Here is a 27899-nt window from a genome sequence, read left to right as displayed (position 1 = left end):
TCATTATTTGATAAATATCAATATGCATTATCATACATTACAGAGAAATTTTAAAGGAATGGGACTAGGACAGAGTAATATTATTAATCCTGATGTCTATTTATTAAATGAGTTTGTAAATAGAGGTACACCAATAAATCCAAAAATTCAATTAAAATTTCATACTGTACGTGGTTCAAATTTGGAGTTGTCGCATGATAATAGAGTTGCTACCAGGCATACATCATATAATAATGGTGTCGCTTTCACTAATAGGTAAGTAACTCACTCTTTTTTTTTTTTAAACGATAAATAACTATATCCTAATTTTGTTTAATTTATTATTTAGGCCTATTGATATTGGTGAGCACGTGGTCTTTAGAATACGAGAAACAACTTCCGCTTGGTCAGGTGTATTGAGGTTGGGAGCAACTGTTCATAATCCTTCCACAGAATTTAGACATAATCCTGTCCCTGAATTTACATGCCCTAATTTAACAGAACAAGATGGTTATTGGGCTAAATCAATACCATCAAGATTATGTCGTCCAAATACTGTATTTCATGTAATTTGTAATGAAAATCATGAAATTATTTATGGAATAAATTTTCAAGATTATAGTACTTTTTTTAAATTTCCACCTGATGCAACTAGACTTTGGCTTATGATTGATATTTATGGTGAGACAACATCAATTGAATTTCTTATAAATGCTGATGCTCAAGAATTAAGAAGAACACTTCAAAATAGAAGTGATTCCTCATCTGAAGATATTATAAGTGATTCACCATCAGAAAGTAATATGATTGAATTTAGAAATGAGACACCTGATAATGTAACACAATCTAGAATTGATTATAATTATGGTTCAGAATATATAGGTAAATTTTTTTTTTTTTTGTAACATCTCAATAATCATTAAATATTTTTTTTTAAGCACAATTAAACAACGATGATCAAAGATTTCATTCAACAATTGGTGTTAATGTACTATTAAGTAATAACGGGCAAGTGGTAACATATGATAATTCAGGTGGTCGCAATACGTATGTTTTTACATGTAGACCAATTAAACCAAATGAAAGAATAAAATTATTAATAAAAGATATTCGAACTACTTCTCGTGGACCATTTATTATTGGTGTAACTGTTAAAAGACCAGATGAAATTGATCCTCAAGAATTACCATGTAATCCTTCTCTATTAGAAGATAAAGAAGAATATTATCAATATTTTGAAATTCGTTCAATGTTAGCAAATAAATATGATTCTCTTTCATTTTATTATACTGATTCTGGAAGATTATTTTATTGTTTACAGGATGCTGGTGATACAGAAGTTGGACAAATTTTAACATTACCATTTATTTATTTATTTATGAAATTAGATGGAACAATAACATCTCTTAGAATGGTTGGTTATGAAAATGTTAGAGAAAGAAGTACTAGTTTACCAAGTATTTCTGAATTTAATCAAAATGAATATATTCATAATATTGAACCATCTGAATATGTTAGAAATTTATTGAATAGAATGAATGAAGGATCACCAAGAAATTCTGTTAGAATTTCTCCAAATACACGTGATAATAATTATTTATCAAATCGTCTTTCATCAAGTCCTAGTAGTATAGGAAATCGTCGAAATATATCATATACACCACCATATTCTATTCATACACCTGATCCAATAACTTCAGAATCTTCAATTTTAAATACATATAATAATAATATTCATCCAACTTCTGTTTCTCCAAGAGGTGAATCAATTATAACATCATCTTTACAAAATCCAATTGTCACAAGAATTTTAAATGGTAGAACAGTGGCTGATCTTCTTGAAAGTTCAAATAGTTTAGAAAGAAGAGTTAATACAATATTAACAGGTGCTGATGAGACATTAGCAAGATATCGTGCCTATAGAACAACAGAAACATCAGAAAATGAAATTGAAAGAACATCTCAAGATAGTGAAAATGATGAATCAGCTTCAGAAGAGGAGGTACAAAATTTAACAGAACCAGTAAATGAACAAGATACATGTACAATATGTATTGAAAGAATTAAAAATATTTCATGTTATCCTTGTGGTCATCTATGTATGTGCAAACGATGTTCCAAACAATTTAAAGGTCCTGGTAAAGCTTGCCCAATATGTAGAGGAAATATTGTTGACTTGGTAAGAATATTTAGATAAATGATATTAATATTATATCATAATAATAAAAAAAAAATAATAATAATAATAAAATAAAGGAAGAAATATAACTTTTTGTATTATTATTCTTGCCTAATGAATATAAAAATAAGTATCATAAAAAACGACAACTAATGTGACAAAAGGTAAATACTGATAATGTCAATATGTGCAAAAAAGGAATGATTAAAAGGACAATTTGAGTAAATTTTCATATACGGATTCAATAATATTATCAAAATTATTTACATATACTATGGGATTCTTATTAAAATAATTATATTTATATATATATATATATATATATTTTAATTGTCGAAAATATTTAATAACGATAAATTTTTTTTTAATGTTAACAGGAAAAAAATATATTTAATATATATTTAGTACGAAGTAATTATGTGCTTTGATAAATATATTAATAAATTTATATAAGATAATCTAATATTTTTTTATAAAAATATGCTATATTAAATAAACAATTATTAAAAAGCATATAACAATTATATTTTTATACAATAAATTATATATCTTAACAATTACTAAAAATAATAATAGATATAAATAATCAAAATTATTTGATTCACTGACCAATTTTCTTTTTTTTTTTTAATTTTTCTTAATTATTTATTTTATTTTTATGAAATGATATGAAATGACATTTTGAATGTTTTTGAATCTGAAGAGAAACTATAATTATAACAACAATTAACATATTATATAAGTTATAAAAAAACGAAGTTATCTATTTAATTGAGTTATTATTTTTAACAAATTTTTTCACATATATTGAGTGCATATGTACTGTAAAAAATTTTTTTTTTCTATTCAAAGAATTAAAGTATTTGAAAAATTAAAAAACAAACTTTGATATCGATTTTATTAGTTTTAATGAAAACATAATTGAATATAATTTTAAAATAAAATAATTTTACTTTATTAAGACTTACAATTAAAAATAAAAAAATATATATAATTATCATTAATTACTAAATAGTTGTTCTTTTATATAAAAATATTCTTTTTAATTAATATTTTTATCTCAATACAGTACAAAATTATAACAAAGTAATCTTATTCTTATATACTTTAATTTCTTACTTTATATCTTCAAATAAATCCCTTAAAAATATAAATTTTAAATTAAGAATATATAGTAAAAATAATTTCATATACAGTATACTGTCCTTTTTCTTTACACATAAAAATTTTTTAACCTATTTTTATCTTTAATTAAAATAATAAATAAAATTATATAAACCTATCACAAATATTTTTTAATTAATTTTAATTGAAAATAAAGCAAAAAAAAAAAAATTTTTTTTTACATACAATAAAAAAATTATTCTTAACTTTACGATATCTTTATAAAAACACAATCAAATTTGTTTTTTTAAAAAGTTTTCTTAAAGAAGAAAAAAAGCAATAAAAAAGTTTTATTTATCATTAGATCTATTAATTTTTCAATTTCCAATCTTTAGAAGATTTTAGTATGCCATTATTGTTTATCTAAATAAAGATAATATAGTTGAGAAAATAAGTCAAGTAAAAAAAAACAAAAAGAAGCATATTTAATATTTTTTTTTTTTTGTTAAAATATATATCTTTCATCTGAAACTCTCTTTGAATATATACATTTTGAGTATCCTTGAGGATTGTACAAAGGAAAGTTGCGAGGTGTTGACATATTTGATGAATTAAAACTACCATATCCCATTGTTTGATTAAAAAAACCGGTGGAATTTTGGAGGCCTGATGGATTCATGAGAGATCTATAATTGGCAGCAGTCGTCCATGATGTATTCATAAAATCTTGTTGAATACGTGAATTTGCTGTATTAAACATATCAGATGGTCCAGGATGTGTTGTTTGTGGTTGAAGTGCTTGTGCTATTCCTTGAAAATCAAATTTATATGCATACCTTTTACCATGAACTTTACACATTATATTTTTATCATAATAATATCTTAATGCTCTACTCATTTTATCATAATTCATATTAGGTTTTGATTTTCTTTCACCCCATCTTCTAGCAACGTCATCTGGATCAACAAGTTTAAATTCACCTTGTGTACCTTCCCATGTTATGGAATCTGCATTGCGACTATCTGACAATAATTCTAATAAAAATTGCCATAACTGTATTTGTCCTGAACCAGCTGAAGCTAATCTTGAACTTGTTGGCCCCAATATTTGATAAGGATCTAAAAATATATAAATTTATTTATATATATATTATTATATAAATATATTTCTTTTTTTCTTAAAATTATTTTTAAAACATCTTTAACAGGTGTATAATAGTAATAATTTTATTTTAATTAGAGACTATTTATAAAATCTGTAATACAGTTACTTCCAAAAAAAAAAACATTAAGAAATTATAATTTTAATTTTATTTGTCCGGGCTATTTACTAATATATTTACTTCTTTGTTTATTTATATTAATAATAGATAGTATTTAATTTATCTACAACAATTACCAACTGGCGTTAATTTATATAAAGAAAGTTTAAGTCATCTTGAAGTAATTACTCTATTCAAAACAATAAAAGATAATAAGTATAAACTAAATAAGGATATGTTTAAGGTGCCAAATAATAAATCATTTAAATTAACAATTATATCTTAATTTATTTTGATCACAAATTACATTTAAAAAAGGATATAATAAAAATTTTTTTATAAGTAAAATTAAAAGTTAATTATATTAGAAAGAAACTTTTTTTTTCCTATTATTTTCTTATCATAATAATTGTATATCTACGTGATTGCTTTTATTTTATATATTCTAATTTTCTTACTACAGTAAAATTTAATTTTAAAATCAAAATTAATGTGAATAGAAGTAAAATTGTGAAAAAATATTTAAAAAAAAAAGACTTTTTTTTTATATTTATCATTTGATTTCCGTTTTTCCTTTTAGTTTATTTAATTTTGAACTAAGTATAACACAGTAATATTATATCATTTATCATTATATTTTACTCAAATTTTAAAACCGGAAATTTATAACGAATAATTGGGTATATTTTCTTTTATATGTTATTTATGTTTTTTTTTAGTTATAAAGATTTATTTTTACATATACATATATATACATATGACCATTTAATGATTGGTAACATTTAATTTGTATTCTAAATATATTATTCATTTTGGATAGGTAAATCTTTTTTAACCAAAATATTATAAATAATATTTAGAGGTTTACCTATATATATACATAAATAATAAAAACCCGACAATATTTTGATTATATTTATAGTTAATGATGATAAAGTAATAATAATATATTATTTTGATTATAAGTAAAAGTAAAAAATTATAAAGAACTTAAAAGGTTATTAATTATAAATATAACAAGTATAAGAATAGTCAAAAGTTATCAACAATAAGGTATGTAATATATATATATATATATAATAACTATATTTATGGCAATTATATTAACTATATATAATGTCAATTCTTAAAAATAACATACCTGGTTGATTGAGTGTATTTGATTGACATGATGATATACGAAGAGGTGGACATGAAAAACATGAATTTAATGTTCCAGCATTATCCATATTGATACCAATATTATCGTCTTTCAATAATATAGCATGTCCTGTTGGTGATGTTAATGTTGTTGGATTAGAATTATTTGCCATAGAATTTAACAACGTATTTGTAGAATTATTATTTGTTGATGATTGTAACAATGAATGTTGTAAACTCAAATTAACTCCTATAACACAATTATTTTTAGTTACTTGATAATAATAATAATAATAAAGTCAAACATATAAGAAATAGAATATAACAAAATATGTTTCATCAAATTAATTAGTACTACTCTATTAAAAGAACTTATTAAACTTAAGTATGTGATTTATTCTTGATTAATGAATCAAATTACAAAGATGCTCCTTCAAATGTTAACAATAAAATGTTATCTACTGTCCTGATAAAAATTAGAATAATGAGGAAATAAGAATAAATTGGCATCCTCAAAATAGAGAAATAGAATGTTATGGTAATGAATTGAAAAAATAATTTTATTCTGGAAGAATGAATTAACATTGATTATTTCCTTTTACTACAAAATTTTTGATAAATTTTTTATTCAACTATAATTATCAAAATATATTTCTTAATATTATAACAACAATTTATTTCTTATATTTTCTTAAATTTTATGTTATGGTAATCTATTATATTTTGGCATTATATATAATTAATAAATATCTTTTTATCAAGAATAAAAAAAAAAAAACATTGTTTACTATCAAATTATTTATAAAAATAATCTTTCTTTCTCTATCCATTATATATATAAAATTATGTAATATAATTCTATTGCATTTACATATATAAAGTTAGAGTATATATATATAAACACATATAATATATATATATATTTATATTTATATACCATTTATTACCATAAATAAATGATAAAATATTTTTAAAATAACTATGGTAAGTTGTTATCATATTTTAAATCATTACCATAAAATTGTAAAATAATAAATATATATTTTTATATATATACATATATTTATACATATAATATACTATACATAAAAAAAAAATATTTAAGTATAATATTTTTAACAAAACATTATATAAATTATTAAAAAAAAAAGATTTTAAATTATCATTAAAAGTATATATATATAGAAAATAATAAAAGCAATTTGATTTAAAAAAAAAAATTGCACAAAATTATTACTAAAAATATGTTTTAAAAAGAAAAAAAAAAGTATTTTACATATAGATAAATATGTAAAAAGGAAAAAAAAAAATCAAATGAAAGAAATTTTCTTTTTTTTTATCATGTTAAAAAAAAAAGTTTATCAATATATACTTACTGCAATTGTTGAGATATTCAAACATACCTTCATTCTGTTGTTGGTTCATAGAAAATTCAGTAGTTTTAAGGGGTGCTATACTTTGAGTATCATAAAATGGATTCCTTCCAATATTATTAGATGCTGTAAGATTTTGAACTTGTGAATTATACATAATACTATTTTGAAATGTTGGTAAATTAAATGATGTTAAATCAAAAGTATTTTGATGTAAACCACCATTTGTTAATTGTTCATTAATATTTGATAAAATTTTTTTATTTTGAAGTGATGAATCTAAAAATATTATTTATTTTTAAATGTTAAAATTATTTAAAATATTTTATTAATGTTTTATATATGTATTTTATTAAATATATTTTTCTAATATTAAGTGAAACTTACTATTGATATTATCACCAGTTATGACTGAAAGGTTTTCTTGTTTTATGTCCATTTCAATTTAAATATCACTTTCTTTAAAACTTCCTTCCGTTTTCTTTAACTTTTCCTTTTATAAATAAAAATATTTTTTTTTTTGTTAATGAAGATTTTTAATCACAAAAAATTTTCACTTTCTGTATATTACTTATATTGATAAATATCTTCTATATTAAAAATAAGTTAGATTAGGAGAAAATATATAATATTTTTATTTAAAGGAAGTATAAATGAAAAGTGTAATACTAAAAGATAATGATAATATAATATGGTTGGAAAAATAATTATTTATACTTATAAGAAATAAAAAATTTTTTTATAATTACTGATAGATAAAGAAATGATATAGAAGTATAAATTATCGTTTCCTGAGTTAGGTAAAAGTGTATGTAATATAAAAATTATATTAAAAAGTATTTTAATATTTCATATTATTATATACAGATAATGAAAAAGAATTTTTGCAGATATATATATATTTATATGTGTATATTTGTAAAATATATTAAAAGTTAAATGGTATGATAATACGTATCGTAACGGAAAAAAAAAATTAAAAAAAGGAAGTGACTATATATCCACGAGAAATAGTATTATTATTTTTAAAAAGATATTTAGGAAAACATTCCGTGAAATTCTACTCATTTTTTTGTTATATTCCTTCCGAAATTTTTATCAAAAAAATAAGAAGAAACATTAAATGATCTTACTCATTTATTTATGGTAGTGTAACATCGCACTCAAAAAGGCTATGAACATCAAGTATAACTGTTTCCTTTATCAAAATATGATACCGCCCTATCTTTTATTGTGGTGTCTCTTTTATAAAGACATAGTTAATGTTTGTTTGTATCTTCAAAACTCCTATCAACTCCTCCTATCACTAAAAACATTTACAATTCTCTTATTGGAGGAAAATTTTCCGTTAATTATTAATCCTTTTCTTTACTATCCATAATTTTAAAAATAAAATAATATATATACACTATTATAAAGAGGGAAAAAGTTTCTAAAATATTATCAAGGAGGCATCAAAATTTCATTAATTAAATATTGAAGAAAAAAAAATTAAAAAAAGAGAAAGTATTTTATATGAATACATAATTACTTTTAAAGATTTTTAATAGTCCAATTAATTTTTTCTTTTTATAATTTTAAATATCTTTTAAATATAAATGTTATATATACAAATATATGGTAATATTTAAATATGTTTTTAATAGTATTAAATAATTATAATAATTGATGATCTAAAAATATATTTTTTTTAACATTTTACTTACAATAATGTTATCATCAAAAATAATTATCTTTTTAAAGATTTTAAAATAATATAAGATATTAAAAATAAATAAATATTTATAATGAGGTGAAAAAAAATATAACTTTTTCGGAAGTCTATCAGGTTAAAATTTCACGGCGTGATTATTTAAACAACTTTACAGGATATGAAATAAATTTCTTTTATGTAATTTATATAAAGAAGAAATGTGTTAATAATATAGTTTCTTAAAAATATATATTCATGTGCCGCTAATAAACAATGAGAAGAAGAATAAATATTGAAATAAAAAGTTAATAATTCTTATTCAAAAAGATTTCTTTTTATTGGTTATATAAAATTAAATAAATAGATTAAAAAAAAAGTTAGGTGGTTTATATATGATAAAAAAAAAAATAATATATTTTTTAAAAACATAACTATAATAGGATAAAAAAAAAATTCATATTTTTACAATATAATGGGAAGGAAAGTGAATATTTAACTGTTAACATTTTTAGTTTTATTTGATAAGACAATAGTAGTTAAATGAACAAACTTCTATAACATAAGGCGTGTTAGTAGTATAATTTTAATAAATCTTTTCAACTTTTATATCATCATTTTATAAATACAATATTATGATAAAAATTTTTCTAATTCAAACATCTCCATATGGAAGAAAAAGATATAACTATCTTAACTTTCTTGTAACATAACATTCAAGTCAACAAGTAAAGTAAACTATATTATATCATCTACAATACGGTCATGAAATTGGAGATCTCCTCATCCAAAATAAACATCCTTTTTGCAATTTTCTTTTTTACTTTTATCATTTATTAAATTTTAAAAACTTATAATTTATATATACATATACATTAATAATCTTTTTGTTTGTCAGATTTTTCAATATTATATAAATTATTACATTTATTTATGTATAAAAAAATATATTCAATGATATTTGAAATGTTTTTTTATTTTTAAATAATATTATTTTATGGGTATTTTATTATACAAGAAATAAAATAGATTTCTAAAATAAGTAAGAAATTTTGTAAACAATCGTTTTACTTAAAAAAATATATTAACATTTTTTTGGAAGACATTTATAAAAAAAAAATTATACATATATATAAGTATGAAAGAATACATTTGAATAAAGAATCATTTCTAAGAAATCACGATTAGTTTCCGGTAATTTTGACTTTTTGTGACATAAACTCATTCTTGATAAAATTTTTATTAACATACAATTGAAATTATATATTTTTATATATTAAATATTTATATATATATATATATATTTGTAAAAAGGGTACGATAAGTTGATAAACATATGAAAAAACTGCATTCCTAGATATACATTTTATATTTCTTTATATGTATATATATATATTTTTTTTTAATGTTACTTTCTAACTGTTGTTTTATAGTGGGAAAATATCTAAATGTTAAAGAATATATAGGAGGACAAAATCTTTAACTTTTTTCCTATTTGTCACTAAAAATAGTAATAAAATAAAAAATTAGCCTTTTATATATATAAATATAAATGTATACAGGAAGTTTACTGATGTCTTTCTAGAAACCCAAAAACATAATGTAAATCTTTTTTCATTATTCTTTTTTGACTTTCCTTATTTTAAATTCATTAGCCTTCATATATAATTTAATGTTCATTTTCTTTAACCATCTTCTATACCATAAAAACTTCTCATTTCAATTTCATTAACTATTCAATGAGATAAAATAAATTAAAGCACATTGAGTAGTTGTCTTGATTTATCAACAATTCATTCTATCATTATTATCAAAAATAAAGTATCTAATTGGTTATTTGTATGAATAAAATGAATATGCTTCTATACGTGACTAGCAATTAAGTTTTACAAAGACATGACACTTTAAGTAAAAGAACTCATCAGTTCATTTACCCTTTTGATATGTAATATATTAATATTCAGAAAGCAGAGATTTTGTTAGCTACAGTTATATATATATAATATATACATATATAGTAAATATATTTATGTTTAAATTACTTATTCTAGACAACTCGGCTTCTTTTGTCGGCAGCTGTAAACAGTATACAGAGTAATTAGAACTGTTTTAAGTTTAACCCTCTTGAATATTACATAAGATATCTATTTAAATTTTACCGATAATCGCCCTTATATTATTTTATAAGGTACCAGGACGATAGAACGATTATCTTTTGGCCAACAGATTTAAGGGATATATATCTATATAAATCACTTAAATTTATTTATTATGTAATAAAACTGATAAAACCAATTAACACATAAATATAAAGAATACAATTATAAATGTATGACAATTATTATCAATTTTATTTATAATTATAATATTACATAACTTAAAAGCTTTTATCAGGATGTTAATAATATTATCATATTATTTATCATGATCTAAAAACCAATTTACATTTATACATACATCATATAATATAAATATAAAAATTTTTAAGACATTTAAAAATATTATTACAAAATAAAAAAAGTGCGTTAACATTTTTCACAAATACACATTTTTAACATTAATATTTTCACTTAAAAATATACTTAAATTTAATATAATATATATATAATAACAATTTTGATTTTCGTTATGTCTATAAATTATATAATTTTATTTTTTTTTAACATCAAACATTAAAAATAAATTGCAGGAAATGATACAAAAAAAAAATAATAAAAAAGAAATATGCTTTAATATTATGATAAGTTACTCTTTTTTTTCTTTTTTAAAAATGAAAGATAAAATACTTCATACATTATATTTTTCATGGTACACGTTAACTTTCAATATGAAATATCTTATTTATTTTAATAATAATAATAATTATTATTAATAAGATCGTATTAATTTATCTCTTTGGGCAAAGATATCAGCACGAAGGCATTGTGCAAAAAGTATTCCCATTATTTGAGTTACTGAAATTACAATTAAAAAAGATCCAGAATAAATAAAATTATTAGCCAGCCATAATTGTAATTTTGGGAGACAACCCTCAATATATATTGCTTTAACAAGATTTTGTTTATTTAATCTTGCTCCATGTCCACAAGCATAATTTGTTAAACCTTGATCATGTCCTTGTACACAACATGAAAATGGTACACCACCAGCTTCCTGTGATTTTAATGATGTTGCAGAAGCATTAAAATATATATTTAAATCCCAATCATCTGCACCATTAATACCACAACATTGAAAATCTTGTTGCATCCAATCTATAACAGTTTGTAAATCAGGATCATCTCTATACATTTTTATCATATCATCTAACTTTAATCGATATTCACCTTCAATATAATCTTTTGATACATATACAAACATAGCTAAACTTAATTCAGCAATTAATATTAATCCTAATATTGTTGAATATAATGCCAAAAGACATGTATTTTCTCTTAATGCACCAACACAACCACTAAAACCTATCAAAAATATTATTGAACCAACAATTATTAATATCCATGCAGGGTCTAAATAAAATTTTGATAATCTATTTAATTGTGTATAAGGATTTGTTTTTTCTATTTGTGCCCATATTCCAATAGCAAGAAGTGCAAAACCAAGTATCCAAAATGATACATTAAAACCAAAAACTGAATATTTCATACAACAGCTTATCTCTGTTTCATGATAAGGATAATACCTGTAATTATGTCTATACCTATGATTTCTTGACTAAAAAAAATATTTATTATATAAATAAATTAAAAATAAAAAACAACATACCGATACATTATTTGATAATGGTTGACTACTACTATGATTAGGTTGTCTTCTTTGTTGATTTGCCATATTTTAAATATTTATTATTTTCAACAATAAAAAAATATTGATATATGGATATTTTTTTTTTTAAATAAATAATAATAATAAATTATTAAATATCCATAAAGATAAATTTATATATGAAAGATTTCAACAAAATAAAATAAATGTATAAAATTATTTTGTGAAAAGAATATTAAAATAAATATATGTATTGTCAACAAAAATAATACTTAAAGGTGTCTATATTATCAGGTAGTATTTATAAAAAGGTACCACTGACAGATGAGTAATATTGATAGGATTGTTAAAGCTCTAAATGATCTTCACTTTAAGTATATAATATAGTTTATTTTTTTACAATATACATAAATATAATCCACAAGCACTGTATAGATTGTTTAACTAAAACATAAAAAAAAGATAAAATATTAGTAAAACAATTGAAAGAAAAAAAAATTATAATAATAATAATATATCCGCTGACAAAAAAAGCTGTTTTAATAAAATAGTATGTATTCTTCCAATACTATTCGTTTAAAGAAATACCTTTATTATATCATTAATTTTAAAAATACTATATAAAATGTAGTCCGTGACTCTTTAGTTTAAACGAGGTCATTTATAAAAAGACAAAGTTATTTAGTAGTTAAAAGATAATAGATATTTAATTTGATTTTTTTATTTTTATTTTAAAAAGTATTAATATTATTTGAATGAAATTATTTTTGCTGTAGGATGTTAAATAACATTATAAATAAATTCTAGTTTTATTTTATATTGATAAAATATATACTTATAAAAAAACCAGTGAACCCTAATCTGTTAAATAAGAAGGTAAAATATTTAATGAAGGAACATGTTTTATCATTAAATTTTTTTTTTTATATTTTTATATTGTTGCAAAAATACTTTTTAAAATTTTAAAAATATAAAAGATGTGTATTATATTATTATAATATATAATTATTGTTATATATTGTTACAAAAATGTATAGATGTTAAATATCATAATATATATGTACATATACGCGTTTTAAGAGGTATGTTGATTGTATGTATTGTGAATGAAAAATCATAAAACACAATAATATTGAAAAAAAAAGAAAAGAAAAAGGAAACATGATCAATTTGATAAGAAACAAATATTGTTAATATTGTAAATGCTTATTTGATATCATAAATTATTAAATGTATACATTTTATTCAATAGTTTTTCTAACATTAGGAATTATAGGATTCCTTATATCATTATTTATTTTATTTATTCATTTAAATAGTAATCAACTATTACAAGATTATGTTGTTGTTGTTCCAAGACTTGTTGTTGATGTTCTAATTCATGGAATATTTATAACTTCTGGTATACTTATAACTACTAATTTTATTTGTATATCTTTTATAACATTATTATCAGTTATAGTATTACAAGTAAGTTAAAACTTTTTTTTTAATAATATATAAAAAAAAGAATAACTTTAAAAAAATTATTTTTAATTTTAATACTACTTTAGATATGTTTTTCATTAAATAATAATATTTATATATTATTAGCAGTTCAGTATCCTGTTAAACTTATAGAATTACCTCTAAGAAAAAGATATTTACTTATGTTTATATGGTTAATTTTAAGTCTTATCGTAATAATACCATTTGTTATTATAAAAAATGTCACTATATGTGATTTAAAAGATTCATATAGAATTATATATATTATTATTGGTGTTATTTCCATCATTTCAAATATTTTAATTATTACATCAATTTTTTGTGTTAAAAATTCAAAAACAAAAAGAGAATTAGCAAATGAAGCTAAAATAAGTATTTTAGCTACGTTACTCCCATCTATAGGATGTATTGCTGCATCATGGTATGACATATCAGAAGAAGCCAAAGATATGGTTTATGTTTTATGTTATTGTTTAATTGGTCTTTATATAGTAAGCAATAATGTTTTCATTTTATTAAATGATGATGTACAGGTAAATAATTGTATTTTTTTATTTTATATAAAAAAAATATAAATATATAATTTTTTTTAGAAAGCAATTAAAGGAATCTCACGACGTATAAGGCCAATTCATTTTAATAACATATAATAACTCAAATGATTTAATCTCAAAAAATAATGCTTTCTATTTTACTATTATATATTTTTTTTTAAATAAAACAAAATTTAAAATAAGTATTCATTAATAAACAAACGGATGTGGTAAAAAAATCATGTCTAACTTCCGGCAACATAATTTCACGTACTTTTATTAAATAAATGTAGTCATAAATTATATCTTTTTTTTTGAAGATATTTTAAGGAATATATCTATTTATTCATGATAAAATTAAATATTATTTAAACATTTTTATCAACAATATACATATACATAGATATATAAATATATTAGTTGAGTAGTTGTTGAATATTTGTTTATTAGTAAATAAGTGAATTGAATAAAAATTTCTTCTTCCATAATTCTTTTTTAAATATGTATATCAATAGTAAAATTATGATGATATCTGTATATTTATATGTCTATATTTAAATATCTATTCAACAGTTTATATTTTAAAATACATTCATCCAATTTAATATATCATTTTTATGTAATCCTTATATATCTATATATTTATGATTGGTATATTATTTTGTAAAAAATAAATACAATTACTTATTATAAATATTACATATTTTATCATAATGATAATCTTTTTCTTTTTTTTTTAAAAAAAAAAAATCTTTCATACATATACTTTTCTTTTTTTTTTTTTTAAAAATAGTATAATTTGTAGTGTTAAAAAATGCTAATGATATATTTAGTGTTAAATTAGTAATATATGGCGAATAATTTTAAAAGGAAAATAAATTATCGAAGTAACCACAATTTTTGTTTTTAATTTTCGATGTAGTTAATAAATATATATGTATATATATATATAATTTATTTTCAAAATATAGATCTTTTAATAAAGTATAAATTTAGACGATACCATAATATTTTTTAAAATTTCAGTTACTTTTTATATAAATAAAATGTTAAATATTATAAATGAAAATTACATGTTTTACTTTGATAATTAATGATCATCATAAAACCAAAGATTTTATTTTTCATTATAAATATTTATGTTATTTATAGTAAATAAAAGTATTTATAAGTAATTTTAATTATATACATATATATATATATTTTTTTTTGTCTTTCTTTAAGTTTAATTTAATGGAAAAAAAATATTTTAAACTTAAATGTTGCTTTGTAAATGTAACTTTTGAAAACTTTTAAGTAATAACATTTTCTTTAAAAATATGCTTATATAAATATATATATATATATAATATATAATATAGATAAAAGAGTTATTGAGATTTTAAGTTTCTGATATGGTTGAAACATTGTTTGATATTTTATAAAGAAAAAGTGAAAAGATGTCCCAAAGGTACAAACAATATTTCAGAATTTTAAAAATACTATTGAAGTTTACTATAAATTGTTTCCCTTTTAAATATGACACTTTAAACATATTATTTTCTTCTTCTTAATTTTAAAAGTTTATATTCTTAACTTTTTTGTTTACAATGTATATATTTGATAATTGTTTATAAGGAGTGATTTAACGGAAAAGGAAAAAAAAAACTTTTTAAACAAATTTTTAGGAAAACTATTAATTCTCCGGTAATGGGTGAATGACCAATTGAATAAAAATTTTTAACCAGCTATATTCTTTTAAATAAAATTTTTTTTTTTTATTTTTGATTTATTTTATCTATTCATTTATCATTTTTAAAGAATTATTTCTACAAAAATTAAAATATGGGAAAAACATCAACCACCCGTTTACTAAGTAAGTATTAAAATATACTAAAAAAAATTATTTATATACTATTAGATTAAAATAAATAATTTTTTTTTTTCAATATATAATTTTCTTATTACTTAAAAGGACAAGATATAAGCAATTATAAGTACTTTGTCTTTTTATAAATTATTTGATTGCCATCGTAAAACTTGACAATATTTAAATATATTTTATTTAATAAAAATATATAATATAATATTTTTACCCCTTTATAAAAATAGCAAAAAGTAAAAATATATATACAAAATATATTTTATGTGTTTTTTTTTATAAAATGCTTATATGAATTTGTTATATTTAAATCTTATTTAACTGCCCTTTTTATTTTTATCACCAAAGCATAATATATCTCTTTACTACATATAAATTTTATTTGTAATTAAATATCCTCAATATAAATTTGATAAATATAAATATTTTACATAATTGACTGAGAATAACATTTAGTAACTTTTTAACTTAAAACTTTATATATTTGAAAAAAAAAAACAATAATAGTTAATTTTTAAAAATATATAAAAATTTTTCATTCTTTATTTTAATATTCTTGCAAATTAGATTATATATATATTTTTTTGTCTAAACAATCAAATCTTACCATAAAAAAGATTTTATTTATTAACTTCACTAAACGCAATATAATGTCTCTTAATTGTTCTTCACAAAATTTTATTTGTATAAATTTGTACATCAGTTTAAAATTTTTATCAGCTGAATAAAAGTTGTCTTCTCTTTTTGGATATAAAGTTAAATTATATATAAAATAGTTTAATATACTCAATGACACAACATTTACAATGCTATGATAATTGATATTGTCAAGTTTTTTGATAGCAACATGTTATACTTCATGCAGTATTCTTAATTGAAAATATTAAACTTTCATTAGAATTTTCTTAATTTTTTTTCCTCTTTTTTAACTTAATATTTTTTTTTTACTTTAATATTATATAACTAATTTTTTGTTAATTTTTTTAAGTGGCTAAGGCTGCTGTAATAAGTGGGGCAATGATTGCTAGTAAAACATCTGAATCTGCTATATCAAATCCATCAGAAATGAATTCTAAATTAAGTACAAATGAAAATTTTTTAATACAAAAAACTTCAAAAGATATACAACAAAATACTACATACCGTCCAAGAGAATCATTAACAGCATTAGCAGATCTTTTAAATGCCTCATCATCATTTTCAAAAAAACGTTTAAGGACAGGTAAAAAGATAATTAATAATTTTTTTTTAATTAATATTATTATTTTTTTTCAGAATATCTTGAAAGAAAATCATTTATTAATTTATTAAAAATAGCTTGTGTATTTGATTTATTAACAGTATGTTTAAATACACCAAGAACACTTGAATTATGGCCTCCATTAATTTATATTATTTTTGTTGTTGATACATTTACAACAATTACTTTTTTAATTGAAAGTATTATCAAAATAAAATGCTATGGATTAATAAAACCTTCTAATGCATATTTTCGTCAACGATGGTTACAATTTGACTTTATTTTAATGTTTTCCCAAATATCTTCATGGATTTTAGAAATTTATTTATTATTAACAATACATTTATCATTTTTAAATTTAACTTATCGTCCTATATGGACAATGATAAGATGTGTAAGACCATTAGTAATAATAAGATTAATACGTCTTACTGTTAATTTTAATTTGCCGCAAAATAGAATACAACAATTATTAAGAAGATCCAGTCAACAAGTCCAAAATGTCACTGTATTTTTTGTCTTTTTTATGGCACTTTATGCTATACTTGGTATACAATTATTTGGTAGATTAGATTATCATTGTGTTTTACCAGGAACAAATCCATCTAATGTTACTATTCATGATCTTGCTATTCCTGATACAATGTGTTCAAAAAAAGGTGGTGGTGGATATGAATGTCCAGATAATTTAGAATGTATGAAATTAGATTTAGATGCTAAAGCTGAAGGTTTTTATGGAATGTTTGATAATTTTGGTGCTAGTGTATTTACAGTTTATATGGCAGCATCTGAAGAAGGATGGGTATATGTTCTTTATGATTGTATGGATTCATTACCATCACATTTAGCTTTCATATATTTTTTAACATTAATATTTTTCTTAGCATGGCTTGTTAAAAATGTTTTTATAGCTGTTATAACAGAAACATTTGCTGAAATTCGTGTACAATTTTCAGAAATGTGGCAAAAAAATGATGTCTCAATTGATGAAGAATTTAAAACTAAAATTGAAAAAGGAATTAATGGTTGGAATTTAGTAAGATTGGATTTAGATAATAAAATTGTAACAGGAAAATATCAAATACTTTCAACAATTCTTCATTCTGTTTTTTTTCAAGCATTTGTTATTACATTTGTCCTTGCTAATGCCTTTGTAAATGCCTCATTTTTTTGGGCTCATAATGAAAGTGATATTAAAAGGAAAGAATTATATTATAAAATTGAATGTGTTTTTACGCTTATTTTTAATATTGAATGCTTTGTAAAAATAATGTGTTTTGGCATTAACCAATACTGGAAAAGGAATGTTTTTAAATTTGAACTTATTTTAGCAATTGGAAGCACCTTAAATGTTTTACCAATATTTTATGATAAAAATATTTTTACATATTTTCAAGTTTTTCGTTTATTACGCCTTATTAAAGCAAGCCCAATATTAGAAGAATTTGTCTGGAAAATATTTAGTCCAGGAAAAAAATTAGGTGGATTAGTTATATTTACTGTTACATTTATTATTATTGCATCAACGGTTTCATTACAATTATTTCTTCATGTACCAGATTTAGATCATTTTCAAACATTTCCACAAGCATTTATGGCAATGTTTCAAATAATAACACAAGAAGGATGGACAGATTTTGTAGTTGAAGTATTACGAATGATTAATGATGAATGGACTCCTTTTGTTGCAATATATTTTGTTGCATATCATCTTTTTGTAACATTAATTGTTTTAAGTTTATTTGTTGCTGTTATTCTTGATAATTTAGAAATGGATGAAGAATTAAAAAAAATGAAACAATTAAAAGCTAAGGAACAGACAACTTCAATGCGTCTAACTTTACCATGGAGATTAAGAATATTTGAAAAATTTCCAACACGACCACAAATGGTTAAACTTAAAAAAATTAATAGTGAATTTCCAACACCAAAAATGCGTGACTCTTTTACTCATCAATTTGTTATAAATGGTGAAACTGATATTGAAGACCATTTTGAGGAAAGTGCAGCAAATAAGCATAAGAAATTATTAACATCTAATAATAAAATTTTTTCTAAAATGAAAATTATTTCTTTAAGACATTCAGGTTTTTTAACTATGGGAAATATGGTTAAAAAATTATTTACTAAAAATAGGCATAATCAGGCAAATTATTTTAAAAATACAAATTTAGATGCAACACAAAAAATTATTGAACAATTAAATGAAAATGGTGAATTTGGTAGATTTAATGAATATCAAAATGATGGACTTAAAAAAGATTCAAAAGATGGTGGTGGTATTGATATTAAAGCATTTCAACAAAAAAGACTTTTAGCTGAATTTACAAGAAGTAGAATAGAAGAAGAAATGAGAGAAAATCATCCATATTTTGATTCACCATTATTTATATTTGGTAAAGATTCGAAATTTCGTAAATTTTGTGAGTATGTTGTTAGTGCACAATATAATTATTTAAATCATATGTCTGATATAAATGTTATTTCAAAATATTCAAGAAATTATAAACAAATACGTTCTATTGTTGGTTTATTACCATATCTTGATTGGGTAATGGTATTTGTAACATCATTAAGTTGTATATCAATGATATTTGAAAGTCCATGGCCAACAACTGGAGAAAATTTAGTTATGTTTAATTTTTATCTTCAAATAGCTGATTATATATTTGTTTTAGCTATGACAATTGAATTAACTATGAAAATTGTTGCAAATGGTTTATTTTTTACACCAAAAGCATTTTGTAAAGATTTAGGTGCATTTATGACAATATTTATTTATTTAACAAGTTTAATATTTTTATTAACAATGAAAAAAAAAGTTGAAATGAATTCTAAAGAACAATTATTAATGATATGTAGAGCTATGCGACCCCTTAGAATATATACATTAGTACCACATATAAGAAGAGTTGTTGTTGAATTATTTAGAGGATTTAAAGAAATATTACTTGTAACAATTTTAATGATTGTTGTTATGTTTATGTTTGCAAGTTTTGGTGTTCAAACAGTTGGTGGAAGATTAGCTGCATGTAATGATCCAACAATAACAACAAGAGAAAATTGTACTGGTGTATTTTGGCAAAAAATATTTGTTACAAGACTTGAAGTACATGGAAAAAATGATGAAGATATACATCCAAAAATTTTAGTACCAAGAGTTTGGACAAATCCTAGAAATTTTAATTTTGATCATATTGGTAATTCAATGTTAGCATTATTTGAAACATTATCATATAAAGGTTGGAATGTTATAAGAGATATATTAATGAAACGTCAAGGACCATGGGCAGTTGTTTTTATACATATATATGTTTTTATTGGTTGTATGATTGGTTTAACATTATTTGTTGGTGTAATAATTGCTAATTATACACAAAATCGTGGTACAGCATTATTAACAGTTGATCAAAGAAGATGGCATGATTTAAAAGCAAGATTAAAAATGGCTCAACCATTACATGTACCACCAAAACCAAGAGATTCAGCAAAATTTAGAAAACGTGTATATGATTGGACAATGTCAAAAACATTTAATAATTTTTTCTTTTATATGGTTATATTTAATTCAGCAACACTTCTTGTACCATGGAGTGTTGAAGAAGAAAAAGAATTATCAAAATTTTTATATTTTGTTACATTTTTATCAGCAATAGCTAATGTAGCATTTGCAATTGAAGTTATTTTAAAAATAATAGCATATACAATTAATGGATTTTGGCAAAGTAGAAGAAATAAAATTGATTTATTAATAACAGCACTTGGAATTGTATGGATATTTTTACATTTTTTTGTTGCATTACCAGCAAGTGTTGTTGGTGGTGCTGTTAGTTTAAAACGATATACATATACATTTGGATATGTTATTGTTGTAGCAAGATTTTTTACTATTGCTGGAAGAAATACAATATTAAAAATGTTAATGTTAACAGTATTTATGTCAATGTATAGAAGTTTTTTTATTATATTAGCAATGTTTTTACTTGTCTTATTTTATGCATATACTGGTGTTATATTATTTGGTATGGTAAAATATGGACAAGCTGTATCAAAACATGTTAATTTTAGATCTGGTTCAGAAGCATTAGTTGTCCTTTTTAGATCAGTTACTGGAGAAGATTGGAATGATATTTTTCATGATTCATCAATAAGTCCACCATTTTGTTATTGGAAAGAAGGTTTAAATTATTGGGAAACTGATTGTGGTAATTATTATGGAGCAATTATATATTTTTGTTCATTTTATTTAATTATTACATATATTGTAAGAAATTTACTTGTTGCTGTTATTATGGAAAATTTTTCACTTTTCTATTCATCTGAGGAGGATGCTTTATTAAGTTATGCTGATATTAAAAATTTTCAATTAATTTGGAATATGTTAGATACAGAACAAAAAGGTAGTATTCCAGTTAAAAGAGTTAAATTTCTTTTACGTTTACTTAAAGGAAGATTAGAAGTTGATACAAATAAAGATAGGCTTCTATTTAAACATATGTGTTATGAAATGGAAAAAATTCATAATGGTGATGATGTAACATTTCATGATGTTTTATATATGTTAAGTTATAGAAGTGTTGATATTAGAAAATCTCTTGAGCTTGAGGAACTTCTTCAAAGAGAAGAATTAGAATATATAATTGAGGAAGAAGTTGCAAAACAAACAATAAAATTATGGCTTGAAAAATGTTTAAGAAAAAATAAAACATTAGCAACACATAAAGATACATTAATACATCCATCTTCTTTTTATCATTCTATGCTTCATTCTACAGATGTTGATAATGAATCTATTAAATTTGGTTTATCATCAATAAAACAACTTCATAATGTTGGTAATAGAACAGACTTTCAATCAGAAAAATCTATAACATCACATGGAAAATCTTCAGTTGTAACAGATTTATATCAATCAAAATCAACAGATATATTACAACCAGAAACTAATTCAATAGATTCAGTAACTTCAAAGTTAACTATACAACATGGAAAAAGAAAAGAAAGGCGAAAATCTATATCAGATGTCAATGAAACAAAAACATTTATCAATGAGGCAGCTAAAAAATTTTTACATTCAGCAAATGTTCGCAAAATTTCAATGTTAGGAAAAAAATTATCAAATCTCTCAACAACAACAACAACATCTTCTTCTTCACATGATATCCCACAACATATACCATTATCAAATATTAAATTATCACAACAATCACATCATCATCGTATGTCAGCACATAATCTTGATCAAATAGAAGAATGGGATACAGATGATTCTGATATTCATCTTTCTACATCTTTAGTTACACAAAAATTAAGTTTACCATCTTCAAAAACTTCTATAGATTGTTATAATCTAACATCATTAAATAATACTACTGTTGGGAAACATCATCAAAATTATACAATTAGAAGAGCTAGAACAATATCCCCAACATATCACAATTACATTTTAAAAGAAGAAGATATCATAACTGCAGATCTTGATAATACATCTATAAATGAAGACATTGAAAAATGGTGGAATTCAATAAAATAGCCTTGTTTTAATTTATTTTATTTTTCTATAAACAAAAAAATTTCTTTTATCATATTATTAAGAAAGAATTAATAATAATAATAAAACGCTTAAATAGTATTAACAATTATTATATAATAAATTATTAAAATTTATAAAAATAATTGAAAAGTCTCAATATATTTTTTTTGAATATTTCATAATAAAAATTTTATCTTTTTTAATTATTTATATTTTTTATTCAACTTGTATTTCTTATTATATAATACCAAAAGACTATTTTTTTGTTTGTTTATCAGAATATAATATTATTAAAAAAATAGATAAAAAAACTAGATATTTATAAATAGGTCACTATATGTATATTTTTTTGTTCTTAAATAAAAAAAACTAAGAATCTTACTAACAATATTATGATATTTTAAAAACATTAAAATTACTCTTAACTTCATAATTTTTTTAAATATATCTCTATTTTTCTTTACTATCTACCACCATAACATTAAAAAAAAGAAGTATATTTTTAATAATTTTACTATTATTTATTGTTAATGACATATAAATCTATAACTTAAGTTAAGTTAATTCTTTAAAATAAGAGTATACTTTAATAAAAAAAAATTATTTTATTTATTATAAGTTTTTACTTTATAGAACAATATCATTTTTAAGTTAAGAATAAATATCATCCCATTCTTTGTATTTTAAATTTCTTTGGGTTAAATTATTTATCTTTAATTGATAGAAAAAAATATACATTATTAAAAATATTATTTTTTTTTGAAAAAAAGAAAATGAATTATTTAAAGATAATAACAAAAATACACTACTGCAGCGCGAATTTTGTGACATTCCAATAGCTAAAGTTGTGGTATACAATAATGCAAAACTTATGAAATCATCTCAATTTTATCTTCTGATATCCTGTATATATTTTGATAATGAATTCGAAATAACATGATAGATTAAAACGTAGAAATGTTTGAAGTCTACTTCAACCACGTTACACTTAAACGTTAACAAAATACAATTAGTATTTTTGCTATACTTTTTTAAAATTTTTTTTTCATACGAGACATGCTTGAATAATATTTACATACTTGAAAACCGTATTTGGAAAAGATCAGCACTTCTTTTTAGATATTAATACAAATATATTCAATTTTTATCTTTTCATTTTTCATATATCTTTGACATAGTTTATAAATATAATTTTAAAAAAAATTCTTGCTAATTAAAGTACTCAAAAAGAAAAGTTTATTTTTATAAGTGTGTAAATAATAATTTAAATAATATAAATAGTAATTTATTATCCAAAACATTTTATTAATTTTGTTTATAGTAATTTTATTGATAAAAATTATAAATAAAACAGATGATGTGTTTTAAGTATATACAAAAATTTATGACAAAAAAATGAATAAGAAGATTCTATAGACAAAAGCTTTGTTTTTATGATAAAATTTAGTTAAACAATAGTTGTATTATTATTTTTTGATTCATTAGTTTTCAAAAAAAACTTTTTCTTTGTCTGGTAGTACAATGATATCAATTGTGTTTTCATATGACATATCTCATCTACAATATCTTTATTTTATCGATAACATCAATTGTTACCTTTTTTTTTCTATAAATATAAAAGATTTTACAGTATATCATATTACATTTTTTTTAATTTTTTCTATCCTTTAATAGTTTCTTAACAACAAGTTAACTTGTGTTTTAAAGTAGTCTATTATTGGATGGAATTTTATTATTTTCTAAAGGTTACCATATGATTGACTTTTGGTTTACTTTGAATATTAAATTTTAGAAAAGATAATATTTTTTAAAGAATTTTTTGATATTATAATAGTAATGTTAAATATTTGTTTGATAAATAAAGTTTAAATCATTCTTGTAGTTATTAATAAAATTTAATTCTCTTTTAAGCTTTTTGAAAAATAATATTTTAAATTTAATTATTTAAATTTTATATCTTTTTTAAAATATATCTTAAATTGCTTAGATAAAACATTCATGGTTATTTTAATTTTAATAAAAAGCACTAATTTTCATTTAAAATTTTCAAGAACAATTAAAACATATATTCAAAAGTAATTTTAATAATGTTATGTGGTTCATAAATTTAATAACTAAAAAGATACACTTCTTTCTTAATAATGAAAAGTTTAATTAGTAAAATTATATTTCATCTGGATAAGTCAAAGTAAATTTTAAAAGAAACATTATTTACATTTATAACGATATAACTAATTAGTGAATATATTTTACTGTAATTAAATGTTGCCAATAATATTAACATACTTTTCAAACTTTTCTTCTTATTTTATGTTATATTTTTAGCATAATGAATAGATATTTAATTAAGTTAAAATTTTTTAAAACAAAACTTTTTTTAAAAGGAAATTAAAAAAGTTTTTTCGTTTATGAAAATTTTATAAATATCGGAAAAAAGTATTACAAATATCTCTAATTACTTTTATTTATTCTCTTTATTATAATCTTTTTCATTTTAACAAATATAAAAAGTTAATTCCAACTTCTTTTATATTATTACATTTATATGTTTTAAATAAAAGATTTTGATATTGAAAAAATTTCTAGTAATTAATTTAAATACAATTTAATATATTTATATTTTTGTAGTTTTCAAATCAAACATTTTGTACCATTATAAATAAAAAGTTAAAAATAGTTATGTAATTTGTTAATGTTAATTAAAAAAATATTAATTTAATATTTTAAGTTTATTTTATCTTATAATTGAATACTTAAATGTAAACATATACTTTATTTTTAAAGTTGTTTATTTTAAATATTAGCATAAAATATCAAACTACCGTATTAAAAGATCCAAAATAATAATAATTAATCATTTTACAATGTAATTAAAAGGTCCTTATGTTATTCATGTGATATGTATATTTTTTTTATAATGAATAGATCTTTAGATTATGTGATTTAAAAATTTTTTTTATTTTTAATATAATTACTTATTATCTAAAAAATTAAATAACATTTTTTTTGTCTATTATCTTTATAAAATTACTACTTTAATGATATTTGTATTTTTAAAACGTGATAATAACAATGGTAAGAAATGTGATTGGTAAGTTAAATAAATTTCTATTATAAAAAATGATTTCACATTTAATATCAATAATTTTTTTTCATTAATTTTCCACTATTATATCTTTTAAAAATAAAAATTAAATTCTTTTTAACATTTTTAAAAGTTATACAGTAGTTTGAAACTACTATATAATGATATAATGTAGTTATAATTATTAAAAAATGTTTTGTTTACATTTAAATAAACTACAGTTTATGTCATATTTCTTTGAAACAATATACAATTAACTTCCAAAGTATGTTAATCACTATTGTTTAAATTTAAAAAAATATATAGCTTTAACATTAATTTGTTTCCAAATTTCTTGATAATTAAATTGATTTTTTTTAAATCAAGATAAAAAAATACTTTTTAGAAAAATGGAATTTTTATAAGAATTTAATAATAACTTTTTTTTACTTTTTACTAATAAGTGTTTTATGTTACTTTAAATGGAATATACCATGATGTTTGTTAATTTGCTAAAAAGTTATTTTTAAAATAATATTTAATTAATTAATTATATACTTTACTACAATATAATTGAAATTGATTAACAAGAATTTTAATTATTAAAATAATATAATTTCCAAATATATACTTTAAATTATGTAAAATTAGTAAAGTAACAAGTTATTTTTAAATTAATCTTTAACAAAATAAAAAAAAGTTGATTTCTGCTCTCAAATTGATTTTTTCTATAAATTATTTCGTTTGTGTCCAAATAAAAAAATATTATTATCATTAATTTATAATTATACATTATTTTCACTTGGATTATTATCCTATAATCATGTAAACAAAAAATATTATTAAAAAAAAGTGATCAATGTTGCAAATAATAATGTTTATTGATGTTAGAGAAGATTATTTTTCATACATATATTTATGTATAAATTTTTTTTTAGTAATAAAGGTAGTATTTGTAATTTATAATAGTATAAACATTAAAATATAATTTGTTTCATTAATAATATATTAATCATAAAATAAATATTATATTCAAATTATATTATATATCAATAAAAATATTTTAAGTTATAAAATCTTAATTTTAAACATAAAAAACAAAATTATTAGCAACATTTCTAAAGCGTATTTTTGATTTACAATATATGAAAAAATGCTTAACAAATTATTAAAAATATAATAATGGATAAATAAAAATCAAAATTTTTAGAATATTGCTTTTTTTGTCGTACTCTTCCAAATCTATTAAATAACTATTAAACATTTTTAATAAAAATATTATTTTTATATTTTTTAAATTAGAAAAACATTCTTAATGTATATTAGATAGGTTTCTATAAACTGTCTTTAAAACTAAAATAACAATTCAATTTTATTCTTTTGCAAAAAAAATTTTTTTAATCAACATATAAAATGTAGGATAATTGATAGCTATTTTAATAACTCCATTTAAATTAATGAATATTAAAAATGTTATATTGTTAAAAAAGTTATTTAAATATTTTCAAGAATTTAAAAATTATTCTAACATAAGACGTAGATGATGCTGATACATTTAATTTAATTGTTAGAAAAGATCAAAATTTGTACATAGTACAAAAAAAAAATTAATAAACATGTAAATTTATTATCTTTATTATAGTCAATTTTTTAAAATAATATATGATTTTTTACATAACTTATATTTC

At 20.3% G+C, this 27899-nt stretch overlaps 5 protein-coding genes across 5 annotated transcripts; 3 read left to right on the top strand and 2 right to left on the bottom strand.

The window, feature by feature from the left end:
• Nucleotides 1–22: 22 nt before the first annotated feature.
• On the top strand, nt 23–2176 carry SRAE_X000059800 (Protein neuralized; the record flags this gene model as incomplete). Its single annotated transcript, XM_024644961.1, has 3 exons — nt 23–255; nt 329–861; nt 918–2176. The coding sequence occupies 3 exons, from the start codon at nt 23–25 to the stop codon at nt 2174–2176; spliced, it is 2025 nt and encodes a 674-aa protein (XP_024510467.1).
• A 1591-nt stretch (nt 2177–3767) lies between these two features.
• Nucleotides 3768–7476, bottom strand: SRAE_X000059700 (Ets domain and Winged helix-turn-helix DNA-binding domain-containing protein; the record flags this gene model as incomplete). The annotated part of the gene is made up of 4 exons (XM_024644960.1): nt 3768–4381; nt 5666–5914; nt 7041–7316; nt 7425–7476. The coding sequence occupies 4 exons, from the start codon at nt 7474–7476 to the stop codon at nt 3768–3770; spliced, it is 1191 nt and encodes a 396-aa protein (XP_024510466.1).
• A 4119-nt stretch (nt 7477–11595) lies between these two features.
• On the bottom strand, nt 11596–12558 carry SRAE_X000059600 (Tetraspanin 26A; the record flags this gene model as incomplete). Its single annotated transcript, XM_024644959.1, has 2 exons — nt 11596–12441; nt 12493–12558. The coding sequence occupies 2 exons, from the start codon at nt 12556–12558 to the stop codon at nt 11596–11598; spliced, it is 912 nt and encodes a 303-aa protein (XP_024510465.1).
• Nucleotides 12559–13722: 1164 nt separating this feature from the next.
• SRAE_X000059500 (Hypothetical protein) lies at nt 13723–14630 on the top strand (the record flags this gene model as incomplete). The annotated part of the gene is made up of 3 exons (XM_024644958.1): nt 13723–13962; nt 14046–14513; nt 14574–14630. 3 exons carry the CDS (start codon nt 13723–13725, stop codon nt 14628–14630), a joined length of 765 nt encoding a protein of 254 aa, XP_024510464.1.
• Nucleotides 14631–16337: 1707 nt separating this feature from the next.
• SRAE_X000059400 (Narrow abdomen) lies at nt 16338–23147 on the top strand (the record flags this gene model as incomplete). Its single annotated transcript, XM_024644957.1, has 3 exons — nt 16338–16368; nt 17363–17596; nt 17650–23147. The coding sequence occupies 3 exons, from the start codon at nt 16338–16340 to the stop codon at nt 23145–23147; spliced, it is 5763 nt and encodes a 1920-aa protein (XP_024510463.1).
• Between the last annotated feature and the right edge of the window lie 4752 nt (nt 23148–27899).

Source organism: Strongyloides ratti (genome assembly GCF_001040885.1).
Source record: "Strongyloides ratti genome assembly S_ratti_ED321, chromosome : X".
In the NCBI taxonomy this organism is placed as follows: Eukaryota; Metazoa; Nematoda; class Chromadorea; order Rhabditida; family Strongyloididae; genus Strongyloides; species Strongyloides ratti.
Note: the sequence above shows the minus strand (reverse complement) of the source record. Positions and strands in the feature narration are given on the sequence as shown.